Source organism: Seriola dumerili, unplaced genomic scaffold, assembly GCF_002260705.1.
Source record: "Seriola dumerili isolate Sdu_G_001 unplaced genomic scaffold, Sdu_1.0 BDQW01000415.1, whole genome shotgun sequence".
In the NCBI taxonomy this organism is placed as follows: Eukaryota; Metazoa; Chordata; class Actinopteri; order Carangiformes; family Carangidae; genus Seriola; species Seriola dumerili.
Genome location: NW_019174670.1, coordinates 768,219 through 791,757, shown reverse-complemented (window position 1 = coordinate 791,757; position 23,539 = coordinate 768,219). Strand labels below are relative to the sequence as shown.

Here is a 23,539-nt window from a genome sequence, read left to right as displayed (position 1 = left end):
AAATCCAAACTAAGCTTATTGATTCATTTTAACCATTTAAAATCTAAACAAATTATTACTGACAAAACTTTTCCAGTAGTTACAGTGCTGACCTCTGCTAAGCAAAGACATTCATTTGTGTCTTCACCTGAGAGAATTTATTGGTGTTTAGCCTAGCTTAGCACAAAGTCTCGAAGCTAGCCTAGCACAGTTAAGAGTCTGATTAGCAAGTTGTAACAGGCATATTTAACAAATGTAGAAATATAAATGTATAAAGAGACATGCCGAACTTGGAGCTGGTGGAGCTAGTCAGACAGTTTTGAGGTTTTTGTTGAAAGGTCAATGTCACATGGTCTCTTCTGAATAGTTTGAATGTTTCCCCGACTTAAATTAAAGTCATGTAAGCTCATTGTCTGTGGTTGTGGTCATCTCAAACAGCAGCATTTAGAAACAAACCAACTGATAAAAGTACTGATAATGCTCAGTCTAAAATGATAATATTGTTTATATTGTGTGAACCAAAAGAAGTGTCTTATGTAAACAAAATAACTTCAAACATAACGCCCATAATTTTTATTGGTACCAGTTCAGATCAACTCTAGTTTCCTGCCATACAAAAGTCACTTGGACGGCATGTAATATTGCAATTCTTAAATTTTCCCATTAATATATATAGTCAGAAATACAAAAATCTAGATTTTTTTTTTACATTAACTTTAACTGCAACAAACTATATTACAATTAAAACAAATTACATTTTATATTAGAAACACAATCTGCTGTACAAACCCAAATAACAGAACAATTAATGCTGAACAACAGTGGACAGTGTATCATGTCACAACTGATCTTTTTCTAGGATCACTCAAGTACAAGATTAATGGTTCGTAATGAAATAAAATAAAAATCAGTTACATGGCACTTGTCAGGGAATGGAGGTTTAGACAAAACACGCCCAGGATTAAAATTAACATCAACTGACACAGTAACAAGGTATTTATTAAACCACTATATTACAATTAATGACATCTTTTAACTTTTGACATGTTCAAACATGTTTCTCCAAACACTCACATTAGGGCATGTATTCAATATTTATATTTATTTATGAAAACTCTTTAGCAATAGTGATCTCTAACAGATTTAAATGTATGTAAAGACTCCTAAGAATGTCCATACACAACTAATAACACTGGTTAGTCTTGTATTTGGCACGTCTTGGATAATTAAAATGGCCTAATTATGATGTTTTTAGAACCACTTTGAACATGTTTCAATGTTTTCAATTATGTAAGCATATTCCACCATTTTAAATGATAGTTTTTACAATAAACAGGCGTACAACAGGGTGTCAGGATGTTCAATATAAACACGATGAATTTACAAAAATCTAGCATAAGTTATTGAATTTGTTGTATCACAGTAAATTTGCCTTTTCTACCACAGTCAAGTGTGCAGCTTCTTTTCTGATTTAAACAAAATTTATGTGCTACTACAAAAAGTTCACTTGTGTGAAATTAAAAAAAAAGTAGTAATAGGTTGATTAGATGTTTCTTTACCATGGTGACAGAATACTAGATGCTGATTGGCTGGAAGTTCATTATTTTTTGTAACGTTCCAACATTCTAAACTGACAATTTGCTAAACGCTTCCCCAAACGGTTACTGTCCAATCATATCTTAGCAACTGTAACTTAGCGCAGCAGGAGTGTCAAGCTTTGGAGTTTAAAAGTTGTTTTTAGTCGTCCTTCTGATAACCAAAGATAAAAGAGCAATAGCACAGAGAATGGCTTTAACGGTGTGTTTGTCTGCACTAATGTAAGCTGCTAATGTTAGCATGCCTGACTAACTAATTTATTACCTTACAGCGGTAACACAATGTTCCTACATATATTCTGTGGAGTTATGGGTTCCATTAGAAACTGCTTGGGACCTGGTCCTGGATGCACTGTATCAGAGTTTGGGTTAAAGTTAGCAGCTCTGTCCTGGTCTTTATTGAATTTAGAGAAGTTTATCAGGGACAACTTTGTCCCCATTCTTGAATCTTGTCTTGTAAAGTAAAGAATTTTGCTTGAAAATGAACAATAAAGCATAAATCTAACCTTTGTTTTTCTTATCCAAGTAAATTATGCATTTAAATAGGAAACATCTGAATAATTAGAGAAGAACATGACAAGACATTTTTTCTTAGAATAATGTACCAGGGATAGTTAGCTCTAACAGCAAAACAAAGGCAACATTGCTACATGTATTTTCAGCTGATTAAGAGGCTGACATTTTACATTAAACCCGTTAGCTTTAGCCTCAGTCTGAGTCATTAGTGGGACTAAATATATGTAGATATGTAGCCATATAAAATGCAAATTTCACACCTTTTTGCTCATTAAACATTAAAAAGTCAGAGAGACAGAGACAAAGCTTCCTTTCAACTTACTAACTTACATCAAATTAGCTAGCTATAGCTGCTAAAATCTGCTAGCAACAGTTGTCATCTTAGCAAAATTCAGTCTGTTTTTTGTGTAGAAGACTCGCTGTTTAAAGTATTTCTGATTTTCGATTGTAACTCTGCTTTCATCACCATGGTAACCAGCACAGGAGCAGTTCTAAAACACAAAGATCAACAGGCATAGCAACAGTAACCAAGCTGGGAGGGGCTCATCAAAGACAGGAGGCTACAGCTCCTCCTACTGGTTAGAGTGGTAAAATAACATTTGTTCAGAGGTGGACAAAGTTTGTAAGAGTTTACGCTTTAACAGTGAACAATGAACACAAAACCCTTTTGTTTTGATTGGTGGATAGTGACTGTCATCTAGCCAATCAGAAATAATCAAAATATAATGATTATAGACTAACTGATGCTGTCCAGCACAGGTGAGAAAATTATTATTATACTTATTCTACACATGAACAGCTTCTTAGGAAAAGGCAACATGAGAAAATACGACGACCCTGTTTCACTCTGAATGGTCTCAGAGAATCATCCACAGGCTCTGGATGATGGTTATTTTTATTATTGTGCTTATGAACTAAACAAATCTGACATGAGTACGAATGTCAGATGGGACGGTGAAACGTTCATTTGTAGAAGGTTATTTGACCAGTTTTCTAGACTAAAATTGTAGGTTTAATTTGTAATTATCATCATTAAAAGCCCTCTTATACTTTAGATGTCCAACATCTTATTTATTTTTATTCTTGTCAAGTGTGTTAACATTAAAATCAGTCAGTAGCTGCATCTACAGTTGTAACCACTTCAGTACATTTACAGTGTGGTGTGTTACCACTGGATGGGGGCATTGCTCCGTCCCGGTTTAGGGCTTGAGGCCTCCAAAGCACATGTACTTGACGTCCAGATACTCATCGATGCCGTACTTGGAGCCCTCGCGGCCCAACCCGGACTGTTTGACCCCACCAAAGGTGGCCTCTGGGGTGGACAGCAGGCCCTCGTTCACTCCAACTATTCCCGTCTCCAACGCCTCCGCCACCCGCCAGATCTGACTCACATCCTGCGAGTAGAAATAACCTGAGGATCAAAGACACAGAGTTTAATAAAACTCCAAAACTGGTCTGAGAACAGAACAAAGGAATATATCAAATATGTCATAACGGGTCAGTAAGACCTGTTTCAGTCCAAAGACTCAGTCCTCTGAAGGCAAACTCTGATTGATCTGTATCAGCCTATATTAATTATAAATGACTTGATCAGTTGTGTTAAATAAGGTTTTAATGACTGAAACGTTCCTGTCTAGCTCAACATTGCTGTTGACTACCAGATGGATTTTTCTAGGATATTTCTAAAATATGTTCTTATCCAAGTTTTGCAAATCTACTGTTTAATAGACAATTAAATTGACTAATTTAATCTGGCAAGAAAGTTCACTCCTTCACAGTCCTTCAGGTCTCAACCACTGAAGATTCAGGGAAACTCATTAAACCTGACATGTTGCGGTGAAATGCTGCTATCAATGAATCCTCTTTGTTTTCCTGATTATCTGTGAGTGGACTGACTGATCTGAACATTAGTAACCAGCACAGGTGTATCTGGCCCTCATCCCCCTGGTCTGAGCCGTGTTCTCCAGGTCTTTATTTGGTTTATTTGCCCTGTTTCACATTCAGTATGTACCTGGGTCTATCACAGTCAATACGTTGACTTTTTTGCCCAAACCTGTTTCATATTCTGTCATTTTACAGTGTTGTAGTTGCCGGAGCTCAGAGGGATATTCTCACCTGCCAGTCCAACGTTGGAGGCGTTGGCGATGGCCAGAGCCTCATCTTCTGTGTTAAACCTGGAAAACAGAAACAGGATCTGATTGGTTGATGACATCCTCAGTACCTAAATACAACCTGCTGATGTTTTTATTTTCCTCAAGTTTAGCATGAGAGTTTTCTTCAGCTTATGCAGACACAATGAGAAACATGAACAAACTCATCACTGTCAAAGTCTCTTTCAGGAACATTTTTATAATAAACATGAATGTCCTGTTTGATGTTTTAATGTAGCTGCAACTTTTTTTAGTTGTAACAATTTAAATATTGTTCCTTTCTGACATTGTGAAATGATAATGTGAAATAAATTTGATATTTATTATTTCCTCCTGATAAAAATGCATCAAAAAATAAAGGATGAAGATCTGATACGTTTAAAGGCTAAATATGATAAATTTAATCTAATAATTTAACCAATCCCATGTGCAGAACCAAACCAACGTGTTAATCAATAGTCCGTCTCTCAACACCTCCCTCCTCTGACGGTGTAGTTTTAATCAAACCAACATTTGATGGGGACTATTTTCAGCAGCGGATGAATCCATATTTGGTGCTGTAGTGAGTGTTTAGAGCAGCAGGACGGTGTGTGAACTGTGTGGACTGTGGGCGTACACACCTGATGACGGGCAGCAGCGGGCCAAAGGTTTCCTCTTTGGTGCACAGCATCTCCTTGGTGACGTCGGCCAGCAGAGTCGGCTCCATAAAGGACCCATCCAGACGCTTCCCGCCCTTCAACACCTTCGCTCCCCGGGACACTGCATCTGAAATCTGTTGGACCACCTGAGGGACGGGGAGACCTTCATAAGCTGATGAGCTCACTGACACCTGTATGTTTCAGGGGGGGGGGGGGTTCACCTTCTCTGCAGCTCTGGTGTTGATGAGCGGCCCCTGGGTGGTCTCGGGATCCGAGCCGTGACCTACACGGAGCTCAGCGTCCATCGCTCGGCCGAGTCTCTCCATGAAGCGATCGTAGATCCCGCCCTGAACCAGAAACCGGTTCGAACACACACAAGTCTGCCAGAGGGTGGGGGGGAATGTAAACGTTAGTTACTTTAGTTACTTCAGTAATTTTAATTTTGTAACTTCGGTTTTAATAAACTGGATGTAAAAGCGAAGAATGAACTAGTTGCACTTTTGATTCCTCAGGAGTTGAATCCATTTTCTCTTGGCAACACTGACGAGGCCAGCGGGGAAAATTAGCAGCAAGGCCGACTGCATCCGGGTCTCTGTTACCTGTCCAGAGTTCCTGAACTTGGAGGCCATGGCTCCGCCCACCGCCTTGTCGACATCAGCACTGTCAAACACGATGAAGGGGGCGTGGCCACCGAGCTCCATGGACGCCTTCTTCACAGTGTCGGCGGCCATTTTCAGCAACACCTGAGAGGAAACGGATCAGATTCGACAGTTTCTGTCAGACCAGATCAAAACAAACTGAAAACTGGGACGTTAATCATGTGACCACGTGAGAACTGTAGGTTCAATGTGCGTCCTGCATCACTGGGACCGTTTGACATATTGTGAGACACTGGACCCTTCTGGACTTTAAAAAGACTGTAAAATGAGAACAGCACTTGGACCAGGACTGAGGGAGGCTTCATGTCTGACCTTGCCGGTGGCGGTGGAGCCAGTGAAGGAGATTTTTGCTACCAGGGGGTCGGTGCAGAGGACCTCCCCGACCGACGGAGTCTTCTCTCTGGAGCAAGGGACCACGTTAAACACCCCTGCCGGGATCCCCGCCTGTTCTGCCAGCTGCAAACACACACACACACACACACACACACACACACACACACACACACACACACACACACACACACACACACACACAGGTCACGTTAGCCCTCTTCTCAGAGTCGTCCTTGTATTTCCAAAATATAAATCAGACACTGATGAATGGAAACTATGACAGTCCATAAATCACACTGATGATGTGAGAATCAAGTGTGTGAGTGAGAGCTCTGGAGTCGGAGCCTTAGAATAACGTCATGATTTAAGTTTTTTATTGTGACGTAGAGCTTCATGTGATCGAACCACACGTCAGCTCAGAGTCACGTTCCCTGTCAAAGTAAAATAATATCACTCATGTTAACATTTATACTAGTGTCATCAGGAATGACTGGAGCTGCAAAAATAAGTTGATTGAAAGAAAATTTATCAGCATCTAGTTTGATAATTGATTAATGGTTTCTGTCATTTTTCAGCTGCTTTTCTTTGTTTAATGTGATAAAACTGATCAAAGTGAATCTTTGGGTCTGAGAGAGAAGGTCAATCAAAACAAGCATCTTCAAGACATCACTGTGAATTCTGGGAAATTGTGAGGGTCATCTTTTTTTTTTTTTACAGTTCTAAAGAATTCATCAAAAAAAAAAAATGTGCAGATCGATCAATAATGAAAACAGTGGTTAGCTGATACAACCCTCTTCTGGTTAGAAGGAACATTTTTCCTCTTTTGATGATCAACTGATCTTCATCATTTGTCAGTAACTAAAGTTATCAATAAAATGAAAATCAACTGCAACTACTAAATGAATCCACATTAACATTAATGAAGCTAATTAATGTTGACACCCTGAAGCTGAGCTGAGTGAAATAACAGCTGGAACTTTTACAGCTGACTCTTCACAAACTACTTGATCCAGAACTCTGATCTTAACGAGCTCCAACGAGCTGCGATCTGCTGATCGTCTCTCTGGAGAAGAGTCTCCTCCGCGTTGAACTACAAAAACACGGTGCACCGGCGGTCGTACAGAGATGTTCCAGCGCTATGCGTCATCACTCACAAACAATCTTTGGCAGAGTCCAACAGAACATGTACAGCACTGACAGTTGTACCGACCTCAGCCAGAGCCAGCGCCGACAGCGGGGTGTCCTCCGCCGGTTTGATCACCACCGTGCAGCCGGCCGCCAGAGCGGCCCCCACCTTCCTGGTGATCATGGCGCTGGGGAAGTTCCACTGTGACACAACATGACAACAGGGTTAACCCTAACCAACACAGTGACGCTGCAGCTTTACCTGCACTCAGCCTGGTGGTCTTCAATTCATCACTGCCAGGAAACTCACCGGTGTGATGATGGAGGCGACCCCCACTGGCTGTTTGAGGAGGAAGATCTTTCTGTCCTTGGCGGGTGAGGGGACGATGTCGCCATAAACTCGCCGCGCCTCCTCTGAAAACCACTCCAGGAAGGAGGCCGAGTACGCGATCTCCCCGAGAGACTCCCGCAGCGGCTTCCCCTGAAAACAGATTCAGGGTCAGCGTGAAGACGCTCACAGCGCGTCACACACCAACATCACCACTACACACCAACGTTAATGTTTAAAGGATACACAGACAATAATCCACAGACTTCACTGTCCACAGATTTCACCAGAACTACTTCCTCAGTAGAAAGTAGTTCCGGCTAAAACCGCCTGTCTGTGGATGATTGCAGTGACAGAGATGCTGCTGTTAAAATGTTATTTCTAAATGCTGAGAGACAGATCTCTGAAACCTGAGCACATAAAACTACACGCTTGGTTGGCTGGCCAAAACTAAACGGACAGGCCTTTCCACATAACATTAATGTACTGGGTGTGCTGCTTAGTGTCAGTGTAGGGAACTATGTTGATAATCAATTTATCATTTAGGGCCTTTTTTAAGTAAAATGGTAAACATTTCCTGGTGCTTCTAAAATCAGAGATTTCTCTGTTTATATCTTTCTAAACTGAAAACATCTGAATGCCTCATTGGGGCCATTTTCAACACTTTCTGACACTTGAATCTGTCTCCTTCATCCCCAGTTACAGGTTTCAGAGCTGAGCAGTTCTGCCGCGTCTTTAACGGTCACAGACGGTGAAATGTTCAGTTGTCCACAAACTGTTGTAGTGAGTCTGTTTTCAAGGCGTCATTAAGGTGAACATGATACTCACACATTCGAATGTGATCAGTTTAGCCAGGTCTTCTTTGTGCAGCGTCAGCAGGTCGAACCATTTCCTCAACAGGACGCTCCTCTCCTGCAGAGAACCCCCATCACATCAACAGATGTTTTCCTGATGTTATCATCACAGCACAGACGTTGATAAAGTATTTGGATAGTTACACATCTGTCATTCTTCAGGCTTTCCAGCACATTCAATTTGAAATAAAGTAATAGATACTATCACATTATCAAAATTGTTACCAATTAATTTTCTGTTGATTAATCAACTGTTTTCTGACATGATAATCAATAATGGAGTATTGCTAAGTATTGCAGCTGAAATGTTTAGTGTTATTCCCCCTATTAAGACCCTGTCAGTCAATGTGTTGTTTTACTGTGGCTGTTAATATTTCAGATTTTACCTTTAAGGAACCAAACAACAGTCGAACTTTGTCTCTGTGGTCTGAAGGAAAAATTAACTGATGAAGTTAATAACTGTGTGAAAATGTCTGGACAGGAAACACTCTAATAATCACTAACAAGTCAGGTTAGTGCAACAGCACAATTTTATTTCAACACATAAAGTTAATGTTCTTACAGTGTGCCCCCCCCCCCGGGTTGACGGTTTTTCAAACGGAGCATTGTTAACCACAGAGGGACAAACGTTCAGACTAATAACATTTCTCCAACGCAACCAGCACGGTCCGTGAATCGTTGAGATCAGATCCGAAAGTGAAAGTCGTGTTTTAATCTAAACTGTGTGATTCTCTGTGAATTTTGTTTCAGCCGAATTAAAGTCTGGCTCCTGCTTGTTAACAAAATGTCCGCCGTGTCATTGTTTTTCGTGTTTTCCTGAGTGGATTTACAACATTGATATTCATTTGACAGTTTTCCGCATGTGGTGCGGAGAAGCAGAGGGCGGATGTGAACACAGCCTACCTTAGCCGTGTACTGCTTCCAGGAGTGAAACGCCTTGTACGCAGCGTCCACAGCCTGCTTTGCCTCGGCCGGGCCACAGTCCGCCACCCGGGCGATCTCCTGCCCGGTGGCGGGGTCCAGGACGGGAAACACCGAGGCTGCGGAGACCCAACGGCCGTCCACGTAACCCTGCGTCCGGAGCAGCGGACCGGTGACATCTAGGCTGTAGCGCCTCTGCATAGCGGCGCGCAGGCCGGGGAAGACCTGCCGGAGTAAGCAGCTAGCCCTCAGCACACAGATCGTGGACATACCGGGGTTAAATGTGTGCAGCTGAGTGTGTGTTCAAATCTCACTGTGCAGGTCCGAGGTTTTATTTCTCCGTGCCGGTCCAGAGCCGAACCTCAGCTGCTTTCTGTCGGTTTGAACCAGTCCGGAGGAGGACGCGTTAACCACGTGACACTGCACAAACACAATAATAAAGCACTTTACTTCCTCCCTCCGCTCCGGGTCACTGATGCATCTTAACAGAAAACACAAGAGTAGTTGGTTAATGACTTCAATTTTCTCCTGCAGTTCATCGTGTCCTGCAGGTGCGCAGGATTAAAGAGGGTGACTGGTGCGTTGGCCTGTAATTTCTCTCACCCCACAGACCTACAAATTGTAAAAGAAGTGGCGAAGAAGTTAAGTTTTATAATAAATAAAATAATAAATAAAATAAATAAGTTTTACGAACCAGTGAATGTTTCCACACAGTTGTAATGAAAAGACTTCTTCACTAGAAGCTTTTAAAAATCAGAGCTCGGTAGAGACCTCTGCTGGTCAGAGTGAGGAAAAGCGCCATGATGAAAAATGCCTCGAGGGCAAAAGACCAACACATGAACCTCCCTGAACCTAAAGTGAATGAACTTTTTTTTCCACATTACGGCACATGTGAGAAATTATTTATTCATTTATTTTAGAATTTTTCTCAGAATTCTGGGTTTAAAGTCAGAATTAATTAATAAATAAATTGATACATAGATAAATGAAGCATGTTCCATTGCATACTCCATGTAACTGAAAAACAATAGATAACATTTTTCATTGTGGATTTCGACATTGTCCGTTTGTAAACAGGTAAAACTCACGAATAGAGGAATTAAATAAATGCAGGTGCATACACGCACACATGCGCTTGGTTATAGTTAATGAATAACATAAGAAGCGTCTGTACAACCACGGGTGCTTGGGGCTAAATCAGCAATCCAACTCCTCAAAAGCCCGTGAAGGCGGACTGAGTTTTTAAACCTAGAATGATTAACGCCTAATTCAAGTTCAGTGTCACACTTTGCCAACTTTTTCTACTATTGTGTGACTTTAAACCAAACATGCTGACTGGAACAGTTTACAGTTTAAAATGTTGATGTGATCCGTTTTTTTTTTTTAATGCAGCGCGTTATGTTCAGTCATTGAGTGATCAGAACTCACACACGTCATCATCTGTTACCATGACGTTTACAGCTACAACGTGAAGCACATGCTCCCTGCAGCCATTTGGCAACAGTAAACAATGTGCTGTTTAGCGGTCAGTATATAGTCTCCAAGATAGATATCATGTAATTGGTTTAGTTATGACAGTGAAAGACGTGACAGACGTGGTTGGATGAAAAATAATCATATTCCATTTTATTTATATACCTCAATACTACAAATCACAATTTTGCCCTAAATGTGATTTATTATGACAATCAAGTTCAAAGTAATTATTCATTCAGTCTTCATAAGGGACACATAGCAAGAGAAAAAAAAATTCTGAACAATTAGTATTGTCATTAGTAGTAGTATTTCATGATTCATGGTTTTCATAAACCCAGCAATATACATGCATAACCACCAACAATAACAATAACAATAATAATAATAACTAGAAAATTCCAGGGAAATTTTGAGTGCCACGGGGGCTACTGCCAGGATGAGTACATGATTTATTTCCAGTGTTCAAAAGTCACCCTGATCATATTCTGGTTTTGAGAAATGTCTTGATATAAAAGACTCTGATATAAAACAATGTCACATCCCTCCATCATGTATTATGTGGGAAATATCTCATATTCTGTGTTGGTTTTTTTTTTAAAAAAAAACAAGAGGCAACATGTCTTCAAACTGGCATTTAAAGGGTTAAAATCCTGAAAACTAATAAACATTTGGTAGGTTTGAGCAGAACTGAAGTGGTTTAAGAGATGTATGCAAAAAAAAAAAAGCAGAAAAAAATATTGATATATGATGATTTTATAGCATTTTCTTTGTGTGTCCTTTTTGGACGCGAGGAACCCCAGAGGGTACAAAATGTGTTACCAGTGTATAATAGACCTGTAACAGTAAATTACATTAGATTTTAAAAATGTCAAAAAAGAGACACTTTCTTGCAGAAATCCATACCTTCAGCTGTAACACAGCCAAAATGATCAGCTAATCAAAAAAGAAAAGTGAAGAAAATGTCCAAAAAAGGACAGAGGGACCCCTGAGGGTTAATAAATCCCATGAACCGCTATTTAAATTACCACTATTATGTTTTTTTCGGTGCTAAATTTAACATTACTGGGGAGGAGAGCAACGCGACTAGAAGTGACAGCGAGAGAGGGCTAGTAGCTTCTCCTCTCCTCTGTCTCAGCGGAGACCGTCACAACTTCATTCACTCATTTAACAAAACAAAAAGAAAAGCAACAAAGGAAGCAGTAAATGGACTTACATATTTAAGACCTAACTAAATGTAATTTAAGACCTAACATGCGGCTAATGTAAAGCTAGCGGAGCTTGGAGAGTTGGTTATCTGGTTGCTAGGCGCACGCACGCACGCACACAGGTCAGGAGCTGCCGTTGCCATGGCAATGTGAAAATCTGCCCAGAATTTGGCTTCTACATGGGATCAAACAATTGCAAAATATGGGAAAACCGTTACTTCTTTTCAAAAACCGAAAAGACCGTGACAGACACTGAAACCAGAAGTTTCTACATTCTCTATTTTATTCAAATATTCCTTAAAATGAGTGAGTAAGCTCAGTGCGAAGACAGAGTGAGATTCATTAGGTGTCAATGAGAGTGAGACAGGTATTGCTGCCGGACTCGGCACCCCCGTTTAAATTTTGTGCAGACCCTGCCTGTCAAAGTTACATTTTATGAATCCCAACAACTATGTCTACATTTTCAGAAAGAATTATTTGTCTCCTTTTTACGGTTTGGCCGTGAGCTCAAGTTAAAAATAAAAATAAAGGTTATTTTTTACTGCTTCACGCACTCTAGCCAACTGACGCTGTCACTCTAACTTTGAAGAAAAGTGATTTCCACTCCTCCTTTGAGTGCTCATAGTTTGAAAAGTTTACATGTTATGTAAAAACAGTTGTGGTGTTTTATAGTTTGAATCACATTTCTACGTTGTAGATCATCGTTCTCTCAGCTATTCTAGCTGTAGAGGCGTGCCTCGGAGCTGAGCACCCGTGGCACTAATAAATACCCATTTAAACATTGTGAACCCCACCACCACCTGCTGTAACTGAACAGACAGAATGTAAACAAACAAAAAGGTCACTACAAATAAAAACCCTTCCCTCTGCAGTACAGTGTACAAAGAACTAAACCTTAATCCACCCCCAGCTGAGAGCTGGTGGATCACAAGTTTTTTAGTTATCAATACTACTATAAACTGAAAGACAGCCACTTTATTAGAGTTATGTAATTTCTCAACTGTCTGTTAAAATTAAGTTTTTTTGTTTTGTTTATAAAACGTTCTGTAAACAAGATTAGTCATGACATCCTAAGCAGAAAACGAAGCCACACCCCTTCTGTGTATGTTGCATGTTAGTGCATGCGAGTCCCTCCTGTTAAACTGTTCTACCTCCCCACATTTTACAAACACACAGGCTCCGTACACATAAAGTTTTTAAAGTTTTTACCAGCATCATCTTTGCTGAAGATACACAAAGCTACTTCAGCTGACACAGTGTGACAGAGGAGCCATAGTCCCAGACTCTAAACCCTGGGTAAAGAGGCTCAGTGAATGTGGTGAAGAAGGTGTGAAGGTGTGTCAGTGATCTTCCAGGAGAGACTCTGTAGAAGGACAAGATGCCAGCCACCCAGTCCAGATACACCGCCACCCTACGGCAACCTGATGAAGGGACTGAAATGGCAATACTCTTGATATTATGATATGCTGCGTAGCCATGAGCAGAACAGTGCAGACCCCAAGACATCCCATTGTATCCTATCACACAGTTGTTTGGCACACCCTTACGACTGATGCCCTTGTAGGTCACCCCGATCCCGGCCCAGTTTCCTTCCCACTCCACCTCCCAGTAACAGCGGCTACTCAAGCACTGCTGGAACAGGACTTGAGTCCAGTAGTCAAACCTGTCAGGGTGATCGGGATATGGCTGCTCCTCTGTACCCTGGGTAACTTTTCGCTTGCCATCAGAGATAATGAGGAGTTTGTGAGCGGTGTTGAGATCCACTGTGAGCTCACATGCATCTGGAGGCAGGAGGAAGGGATAGAATTAGCAATTCTTATAACACACATTTAATAACATCCATCATAGAACTGAAATAATGTTTTCTTTTTCAAAGCTGTCCATATCCTGGAAAAGCTAAATAATTGGTGGAAAGCTTGTCCCTGAATCTCTCTCATCTACTGTAGCTTGACCTAAAACCAATACATGTGCAACACAGTTTCTCCCTGTTCCCTTGTTCTTTCTGTGATCAGCATGGCACAGTACATATAGAAATTCACAACTTACATTTTCTCAGTCCAGGTTTTAACCAGCATTCTGCATTGTGGTCGACTCTGTGGGGAGAATATGAAACATGCTGTCAAGTAAGTCTGGATGGCATTATACAGAAAGCATGAAGTCCAGTCTGAAGGTTTGCTCTTTATTATTTAAATCTGCTGGTGATGTGGCAGGTTGGTCTCATGTCTGAGTAAGCACAAAGTCACCTGTCATGATACAGAGTTACTGTATGATTCAATATATTGGGACTTTTTAAGACAAATTTTAGGAATACTGACATAGTATAAAGAACACAACAACATATGCATAAAATCTGAATAAATTAGTTCATTTTTTTATGCAATCAGAGGCGTTGAGGGAACATTGGTAAACACTGAAAGATATTCAACCTCTGTTTTGTAGAGGGTGAAGGCTTCAGTGATATGGTGGATGTCATCACACCACAGAATCCTGCAAGCATTCTTTATTTTCTTAATTGTATCATGTTCTTGCATCATATTATTTTCCAACTCAGTGCTCTCACTGTCAACCAGGTACCAAACATCGTTCCAGTATCCACTGCAGTCCATTATGGTTCTGTCATGTCTATTTAAAGCCATTACACATGGAGATAATAGAAACCTATGTTTCAAAGCCCAAAAACCATAATTTTAACAGACAGATGAAGCCAGCTTTGTTCCAGATTCCATGTCTGAGAGCTTTAATCTGACTCATCATAGTAACTGTGTTCTTTACCTTAGTTTAGTTAATTCACATCGTCCCTCCTCAAGAGCTTCAGAGATGAACTTCACTCCTGACTCTCCGAGGTGATTGTAGCTCAGGTCCATCTCTCTCAGGTGGGATGGGTTGGATTTCACTGCTGATGCCAAGAAACCACAACCTTTCTCCGTAATGCAACAGAATGACAACCTGTTGATCAGCAGAATTTAATCTCATCTCTTTGAATGAGGTTCAAACAAAACCTACAAAAGGCAAAATTTTCAAACGGAAATCTCAGTGTGTCAGGACATAGCCATAGCGAGGGGTAGCAGCCCACATTCAGGCAATTGTTCCAGGGTAATGTTACCTGAGCATTTCCAGTTTACAGCACACATTTCCCAGTCCGGTGCTGAGCAGCTGCACTCCTGAGTCTCCGATGTCATTGTCACTCAGGTCCAGCTTTTGAAGATGTGATGAGGTACAGGTGAGGACAGAAGCCAGCTGTTCACAGCATCTCTGGGTGAGACCGCATCTGTTGAGCCTGAAGGGACAAACAGAGAATGACCAAAGTCATTAGGATACAACTTCTAGGGACCATGAATGTATACAGAAATGATTAATTTTGGCACAGACCATGTAGTAGCTGTCAAGGTATTTACTTCTAAGCAAACGTGTTAACAGGCAAAAGAGCAGCTGTGTGTAAATAAGCCATGGGTTTCCGCTGCATTCTTCAGTTGCCAGTTACACCCTGAAAATCAGTAGCCACTGATGACCTGCCATGTCATTGTTTGTTTCTTTTATTTCTTCAGAATGAAACTGCCTTCTTTCTTTTCTTTCATGGGTGCAACACTCACGTCAGTGTCTTCAGTCTGCAGTGTGGGCTCTGGAGTCCGGGGAAGAGAAGCTCAACGCCAGAGTCTTGTAAACTGTTGTCACTTACGTCTAAATCACACAGTTCTGATGTTGAACTGAGAGTTGAGGACAGTGCCTGGCAAATGTTGGCAGTGAGTCTACAATCATTCAACCTGATAAACAGAAAGACAAAGACAAAAATTTTAAGTTTGTATAACATGGTGTCATATCTACAGTTCAAGAGCGTAAGGCTGTACTGTAAGTGTTTATTTACTTCAGAAAATTATCAGAAATATGTGCTATTTGAAGGTAGTTTGGATAAGGCTACACAAACAGCACTCCTATAATATGTCATGGGAGATTTGTATGATTTGCAGATATACTTGCTTTGCTGATCTGGATGCTTTTAAGACTGGCAAGAGCCTCTGAAGACCTTCTTCATTCTTGGAGTACCTCTTAAGTTCGAACAGCTCAAGATGCTTTTGTGAGGTCAGCAACACAAAGACCAGAGCTGCCCACTGTGTTGAAGAGAACTCATCTGTCGCCGAGTCCTGGTCCGAGTTCAAGTAGTTCTGGATCTCCTCCACCAGAGAGTCATCATTTAACTCACTCAAACAGTGGAAGAGATTTATACACCTGTCAGAGTGAGGGGTCTGCCTGATTTTGTCTTTGATGAACTTGATGATTTCTACGTGACTTTGGGAGTCACAGGTTTCTACTTGTATCTTCAGGCCTCTGAGCAGACCCTGACTGGACTCCAGAGAGAGTCCGAGGAGGAAACGCAGGAAGAGATCCAGGTGGCCGTTGACGCTTTGTAAAGCTCTGTCCACTGCAGCTTTGTGCAAGTGGAATACCGGCTTTGTTTTGATGATTTGTTCAGGTTCTTTGATCACCATCAGGTTTACACCATTGACCTTGTACATCACATGTACGTACAATGCAGCAAGAAACTCTTGGACAGACAGATGCACAAAGCAGAAGACTTTATGCTGCATCCAGGACTCTTCCCTAAAGACTTGAGTGCAGATCCCTGAGTAGACAGATGCCTTTTTGACATCAATACCACATTCTCTAAGATCTTCCTCGTAGAAGATCAGGTTGCCTTTCTGCAGCTGCTGGAAGGCCAATTTCCCAAGTGACATAATCATATTGTTATTCCCTTGAGAGTCCAGTTCTTGCTCTTCACAGTACTTGACGTGCATCTGTGTGGTCTGATGTGCCAGAAAGTGGATGTACATCTGAGTCAGTGTCTTTGGCATCTTTCCTCCTCCTGCTTTGGCACACATTTTTCCGAGGACAATAGAGGAAATCAAGCAAAACACTGGCACATGACACATGATGTAGAGACTTCTTGTTGACTTGATGTGAGTGACCACTCTTTTGGCTAACTTTTCATCATTAATTTTCTTGTGGAAGTACTGTTCCTTATGTGGGTCACTGAAGCCTCGTACCTCAGTGATCCGGTCAACATACTGTGGAGGGATACAGCCGGCTGCAGCAGGTCGGGTAGTTATCCACAGATTGGCTTTTGGTAGCAGATTACCTGAAATGAGGTTTGTCAGCAGCACATCCACTGAGGCGGACTGTGTAGCATCACAACATCTCTCATTTCCCTTGAAATCCAGACAGAGTCTGCATTCATCAAGACCATCCAGTACAAACAGAACTTTGTACATCTTCAGGTCTTTGAGTCCAGATTCTTTCAAGTCTGGAGAGAAGTCATGCAGAAGCTCCATCAAACTTCTTTCTTCATTTCTGATTAAATTCAGCTCCCTAAAAGGAAGCGAAAACAGGAGCTGGATGTCTTCATTGGCCTTCTCCTCTGACCAGTCCAGCATGAACTTCTGTGCCAGCACAGTTTTACCAATGCCCGCGATCCCCTCTGTGAGAACCGTTCGGATGGGTTTGTCATGTTTGGATAAAGGCTTGAAGATGTCTTCACTCTTGATTGGCATTTCTACAGACCTTGGTCGGTTGATGGCTGTCTCAATCTGTCTCACTTCATGTTCACTGTTGATTTCTCTAATGTCTCCATCAAGTATGTAGAGTTCAGTGTATATTTTATTGAAGCTTGTGGTATCTCCTTGGTATGTTATCCCTTCAGCCATGTGCTCATATCTCCTTCTCATATAGGATTTAAGTTTCCGCTGATACATAAGTAGTTCTCCATAATACCCTGACAGAACAGAAATTAGTCATTAGTCAACTTCTGAAATGATAAGCCTGTCCATGTTCAATGTAATGAAAAAACATATCAAACAATTCAAGGCCACTTCAAATGATGACTTACTCAAGGATTACTTCCTGTTTTCAGTAGGTGGCGCTATGACTATGACTTTATGCAGATGGAACTGTCATCAAACGAGAAGTTTAGAGCAGACTGGACAATGTATATTTGAGTTATAACAATTTTCTGTCTCATGACGAATCATTGAAATTTGCAACGAGAATACAATCATCAAGGTGTAAAGTATTTTCTGACCAAGTTTGAGGTGGGTGTGATCAAACCGCTTGGAGGAGTATTGTAAAACATGACATTTCCTGTCATCAGTAGATGCATTAATATAGGACTCTTATCAAACACATAAAGTTTGGGGCAGTTTGTACAATGTGTGTTGGAGTTATAAAAACTTCTGTTTCATGGCGAAACATTGAACTTTGCTACAGCGCCACAGGCAGAAGCTTCCAATTTAGCATCACAAAGGTTTTAAGATTAGACTGACCAAATGTGATGTAAATCTGATCAATCAAGCAAGAAGAGTTCATTACAGAATAACATCCATAAACTGCGCCAAAATGGCAGAGGAAATTCAAAATTGCTGATTTCCTGGTGGATTTAGGGTATGGGTGCAATCAACTTTTTTGTAGGTCTTGGCATGTTACGCGTGCCTTCTGAATTTCGTACATGTAAGTGAAACACAGCCTAAGGGCTGTATTTTTTTCTATTATTTGTGTGTTATTTTATAAAGCTTCAGCATTGGTACCTTTGCTGCATCAACACAGTTATGTTTAAAAAGAATGAGGGGGCTGCGTTTTTGCACAGGGGTGTTGTCTGTCTGGGCACACCCCGAGTGCAGACCTTTTCTTCTGCTTTAGTGTCAAACCCTCTCCAATCTACGGTTTATATCCTTATATTCTGTAGAGGGTAGATGACTTCTGACCTCAATTTTGTCACTATATCCACAAACACACACACAAACATACACTTCCCAGGAGGATATGCAATCCCTTACTTTGCTCAAGGAGGGAGATGTATGCATCCTTTTTCATGGTCTTCAAAACATGGAGGGCGATCTGCAGAAATCCTTCTTTGGCTGCAGCGTCTGACTGAATCAATTCATCATGAACCACCTCCTCCTTTTCTTTATCCTCAGCAAACTCTCCACTGGGATGGAGGACCTTCCAAAAACTTATCACATTCGATTTGACAAATTCTAAAAGTTTGCCCTCAAAATCCTGAAATTAAAAAATAATAGGTTATAATTAAAAAATAACATTTTCCAAACATATGATTAATGGTTAATGTTGAAATGAAAATGCAATGAAGTAAACAATCCAACATGAAACAATCCCTGCTGGATCAGAGTTAGTGATTCAAATGATGTCATCTATGATCGACCGATACCGATCATTTTTGTCATGCATTGCAGATGGCGTACGTTGTATCAGTCTCACACACTTTGTAAAAGTTCCACACGGCTTACGTGTTGTTTTGTTTTGGTGACCTGTCACGTGCCGGTGCAGTGAACAAGGTGGGAGGCGGGACTAACCTAAACAGCACACAGTTCTTCTCTCAGCCACAGACACCAGAGTATTAATCACAGGTGATCGGTTTTAAGGTGGTAGTGACTAGGAGCATAATTTGCTGATCTATCAATCACGTATTTTTACTGAAAATCAGCCCATCATGATCAGAGCGAGTACCCCACACTGCGGTGAAATTTTCCAACCTTAAGTCCAACAACCAATGATTGCCAATATGTTCATCCAATCGCCCAACCCTATCCCACACCCCTGTTGATACACTCAAGTTTTGGTAATATGGCTTTGTGAAACAAAAACTAGCCCCTGGACTGTTTCCCTCCCCAGTAGTTTCTGTGGTTGTCATGATTACAATGATGCTAATAGTTGCTTGGACAACAATGACAACTAGTTGTGCAACAAGAACATCAGCTGCCGTCTCTCTCTTGCCTTGCCTGCTAGCAGCAGCAATCGCTCGCTGTCAGAAATCACCTTCACGGCTGCGATTAGTTAAGTTTTAACACAAACTATGGATAAGAACGGTCAACCTAGCATACTTTAACACACTCACCCTTTGGTCCAGAGTCTGATTTGATGCAGTGTGGTCACTGGAAACTCCTGAGTGTCTGCATCTAGGAATACATTTGCAGACTAGTAACACAGGAAGATTTCACACTAATAGCAATGTTTTACAGAAACATTTTAAAATGTAAACGTAAAAATTTAGAAATTCTCACCGTTCACCAGGAGGAACCTCTGCTCCACTGAAGGCTAGAGGAATGATCATGGACTGGTTACTCTTCAGGGAGACTCCACTGGGACATGAAGACGCTGCTGCTGGCTGGACTCTGTAACCCAGAACACAACTAAACATTCTTCTGACATTTAGAAAGGCCTTTCATATTCATTAGAATTGACTGAGGAATCATATGATATTTCAGACCTACAAAATACAGAAAAAATTTCCCCTGGCTAGTTTTATATAATAATAATAATAATATTATATAGCACCTTCCATATAAAAATGCAGCACAAAGTGCATCACATGAAAATACATAAAATTAAGATAAAAACATATTAAAAACACTGATGCAAAATGAAAAACATTAATGTAAAATGAGATGGAATAATAATAAATTAATAATGTCTGTGAGCAATGATGCATCTGATTTTGTCTTATTTTGAACACAGCACGAGACATTCAGATGGAGCACTGCACAAAGACATTGCTGCAGCAACACAAGCAGCATAGGACACTTCATTGCCTTATTGTACTTTTTGCTGTTTGCATCCATTTGTATAAAGTAAAAATGTTATTGTTATTATCTTTGTTTTAGTGGCACTGGAGGACACTTTGTCTATCTCACCGTTCACCAGGAGGAACCTCTGCTCCACTGAAGGCTAGAGGAATGATCATGGACTGGTTACTCTTCAGGGAGACTCCACTGGGACATGAAGACGCTGCTGCTGGCTGGACTCTGTAACCCAGAACACAACTAAACATGTCTCTCTTGAAAGCTGCTTTAATCCTTTGGACTCCTCATAATGTTATTTTTTGCTTTTGACATCGTTAAAATTACGTAATTTTGTCACGGTGTGGTATATATGTTTGTCAGCAGGAACTCTGTTTTCATGTTGATACCTCCATAATTTATCTAAAGGTTTTCTTACTTGTCTTCCTCCATACTGGGCGGTTCACATAGATCACTGCTTATCAGATCAGACATTCTTCCTACATCTGGTCCTGTCAGTGGAGACTCATGCGTTTTACCTTTAAAGAAAACAGAATATAATCGAGCAGTTATTTATCAGTGGAAAGTCGAATGAACACAGCTCAGAAACCGGCTTAACAAACAGTGGACATTTTGAAATATGTACAAATATAACACATTGGTGTAAAGTGATGGCAAACCTGTGATGACAGTAAATCTTCCCTGATCTACATATGTGTATTTCAAGACATGCGGAAAAATTTAATAACAATAGCTTTAAAAACATGTCAGTGGGAATTATTAGAAATGTGTCCCAATCACTACATAAACATAAGTAAAATATGTTGACTATATAGTTGAAGACTATATTATGGACACTATAATTATGCCAGGGTTAACTGATAACTGATAACCAGCCTCTTAGTACAGGTTGTCAGGTCAATGTTAGGTTCAGGCAAGCTAAGTAACTAAAAGTTATCCTGGGTATGTTGAACTTGCTTCGTAGTACAGGCCTCAGGCCAGAGCACAAAGAAGCAGTGCGACCATAGATGATTTAGAAAGTAAATTTATGGCGGTAAATAGTGAATGGGCGCGACAAATAAATCAGTGTATCAATGGTTGTAGATATGTTGACAGCCCGGTTTTTATTTCAGAAACATGGTCAGTGTATGATAATCTCTCAATAGCTAAATGTTGAGATACCAACACAAATCGATTCAAAAATATTCACTATTAATGTTTAATTTCGAATCATTCAGCTGACTGATGATCCTCTGCAGTTCTTCATATTTCCGCTGTTTTAACTCAGAGCACTTTAAGTCATATTAGCAGTAACTCACCCTTTAACGTCTGGGGCTGTTTGTTCGACACCGACAGAAGAGACTGTCTCCTTCTGCTCAGCGGGGACACGTGAAAATGTGACGCAGTTAAAATTCTCTTAAGTTTCACTTTCGATGACACTTGACACTTATACAAAAGTTAGTTGCGTCAGTTCAGTCAGTCGGTTGTTTCAGAGTCATCAGGTTCTGTAAATGTGAAACAATACAACAATGTGTTGACTTAAAAAAATACTTTTGAACACTCAAGTATTTTAAAATCAAGTACTCCAGTACTTAAACGCAAGTAAAAACTTGACTGAGCATCTTTCACTTGTATTAGAGTAATATTTGATCAGATCTGATCCAACATTTTTGTTGTTGTTTACAAACAAGGAGCAAAGGGAGGGAATGAAAATGTACAATCAAAAGTCTCTAACCCACAACTGAATGCAAAGGCATCAATAAAGTCTGTGAGGGTTCAGGGACTAAGCCTCAGGGGGGGACATTGGGATTGGGCCATAATTTCTAACCAGCATGCAATGTGTTTAGTCCAACATGCATCACATCAAGTCGGCGCTGCGCAGCACCACATAAAGTCGAACGCACCTATTGAGTACAACAGCACGGGGACTTTTAACTACATGTATCACTCCACTTAACCATTAATCAGCGTCACATTAACTTCGTTATCGATCTTAGATTTTAACAAACAAAGATGAAAATATTTCAGAAATAACTGTTTAATTAAATGATGTGTGGTCGTCAGGAGAGGACGAAGGAAGAAGTCTGGATACTTCAGGAACACCTGAGGTAACGTGTAGACAAGGTAGCAGCTAGTGTCACTGTGCAAGTCAGGAAAATGTTTATGTGTTGCTTAGCAACAGTCCAGTAACAATCCAGTTGGAACTATTTGTGTTGGTGTAAACAAATAAATGGTAAACAAACAAATCATAATCTGTTGTTGCCTATTTAATTAAAATGGCACTGGTAGAACTGTACAAAAGAAATATCACAGTGAGGGAGAGATGGTTCTGAATATCAGCACAGCTGACCGAATCACAGCCGTGCTGATATTCAGAATAACATCTCTCCCTCACTGTGATATTTCTTAACTGAAGGGATTTCAGTTTCCCTCTGATTGGTTCTAGCTGCATCAGTCAAGACTTCATTTCTGCTTTTTATTATTGACGCTGTCTCATAAAATAAAAGAACTTTTTAGTCTTAACAACTACTGCCATTTTCGTCTGTCATGTGACCGTCATGTGACAGGTGGGAACAGGAGCGGCCCCCTTTTTTGAAAAGCATCTGATGGGCAACAGATTTGGACACAACAACTCTACGTTTCACTTTCCATTCAGCTCCTTGGTTTCTGTTCCTGGTCTGGGATCTGTGAGACAGCTCAGCGTTGCATCAGTTCATAGCTTCTTTATCTTCTTCCAGCTTCTGCTGTTAGAGCTCAGTCTACCATACATTTAGTATTGTAGACACAGCAGTGGTTAGTATGGTGGACCAGAATGTCACAGTAATAAGCAATAAGTAGTAAGTAATAAAGCATTTCCTTCATTTCATATTTAATAGACATTAAAAATAGGAATGGTAAAAAGAATTTATAACTGGACGATGAATCCATCAATAAATACTCCAGATTTTAAAATGGATTTACACAAACAGCATAAAACTCTCATTAAATAAACCATTTAGAAAAACATTTACTGGCTTCTTGCAATTACAAATTGATCACAAACTAAAAACCAGTTTGAAATCTAACCTTTAACTTTATAATGTCTTATAATGTCTTTATAATTTCTGACTCATTTGATCACATTTTGAAATATGAAAAAAATGTGGATGCAGAAGTGACTCAGAGCTGCAGGATGCCGCATGTTCAGTCTCAGCTGTTA

At 40.5% G+C, this 23,539-nt stretch overlaps 2 protein-coding genes across 3 annotated transcripts; both read right to left on the bottom strand.

Annotated features, from left to right (window-relative positions):
* Positions 1-537: 537 nt before the first annotated feature.
* Positions 538-9,578, bottom strand: aldh5a1 (aldehyde dehydrogenase 5 family member A1). 2 transcript variants are annotated; one of them, XM_022761541.1, is made up of 11 exons: positions 9,413-9,571; positions 9,081-9,323; positions 8,152-8,235; positions 7,306-7,476; positions 7,081-7,197; positions 5,850-5,993; positions 5,478-5,621; positions 5,100-5,258; positions 4,861-5,024; positions 4,206-4,264; positions 538-3,501 (listed from the first exon to the last, which is right to left on the bottom strand). In XM_022761541.1, exons 2-11 carry the CDS (start codon positions 9,297-9,299, stop codon positions 3,290-3,292), a joined length of 1,473 nt encoding a protein of 490 aa, XP_022617262.1. In that variant the 5' UTR covers positions 9,300-9,323; positions 9,413-9,571; the 3' UTR covers positions 538-3,289. The 2 variants fall into 2 exon arrangements, with proteins under 2 accessions (XP_022617262.1, XP_022617261.1); XM_022761540.1 differs by having other exon boundaries at positions 9,081-9,578.
* Positions 9,579-13,018: 3,440 nt separating this feature from the next.
* LOC111233684 (NACHT, LRR and PYD domains-containing protein 3-like) lies at positions 13,019-17,529 on the bottom strand. Its single transcript, XM_022761557.1, has 6 exons — positions 15,755-17,529; positions 15,370-15,540; positions 14,883-15,056; positions 14,552-14,725; positions 13,826-13,872; positions 13,019-13,560 (listed from the first exon to the last, which is right to left on the bottom strand). Exons 1-6 carry the CDS (start codon positions 17,521-17,523, stop codon positions 13,019-13,021), a joined length of 2,877 nt encoding a protein of 958 aa, XP_022617278.1. The 5' UTR covers positions 17,524-17,529.
* Between the last annotated feature and the right edge of the window lie 6,010 nt (positions 17,530-23,539).

Coding starts and splice junctions, on each gene's coding strand:
- aldh5a1 (XM_022761540.1), bottom strand. CDS start 9,368: ATGTCCACGATCTGTGTGCTGAGGGCTAGCTGCTTACTCCGGCAGGTC. Junction 5,994..7,080: donor CGGCGCTGGCTCTGGCTGAG/GTCGGTACAACT, acceptor GTGTGTTTGCAG/CTGGCAGAACAGGCGGGGAT. Junction 3,502..4,205: donor CTCCAACGTTGGACTGGCAG/GTGAGAATATCC, acceptor TTTGATCCTCAG/GTTATTTCTACTCGCAGGAT.
- LOC111233684 (XM_022761557.1), bottom strand. CDS start 17,523: ATGTATCAGCGGAAACTTAAATCCTATATGAGAAGGAGATATGAGCAC. Junction 15,541..15,754: donor AAAGCATCCAGATCAGCAAA/GCAAGTATATCT, acceptor TCTGTTTATCAG/GTTGAATGATTGTAGACTCA. Junction 14,726..14,882: donor TGTAAACTGGAAATGCTCAG/GTAACATTACCC, acceptor GCTGATCAACAG/GTTGTCATTCTGTTGCATTA.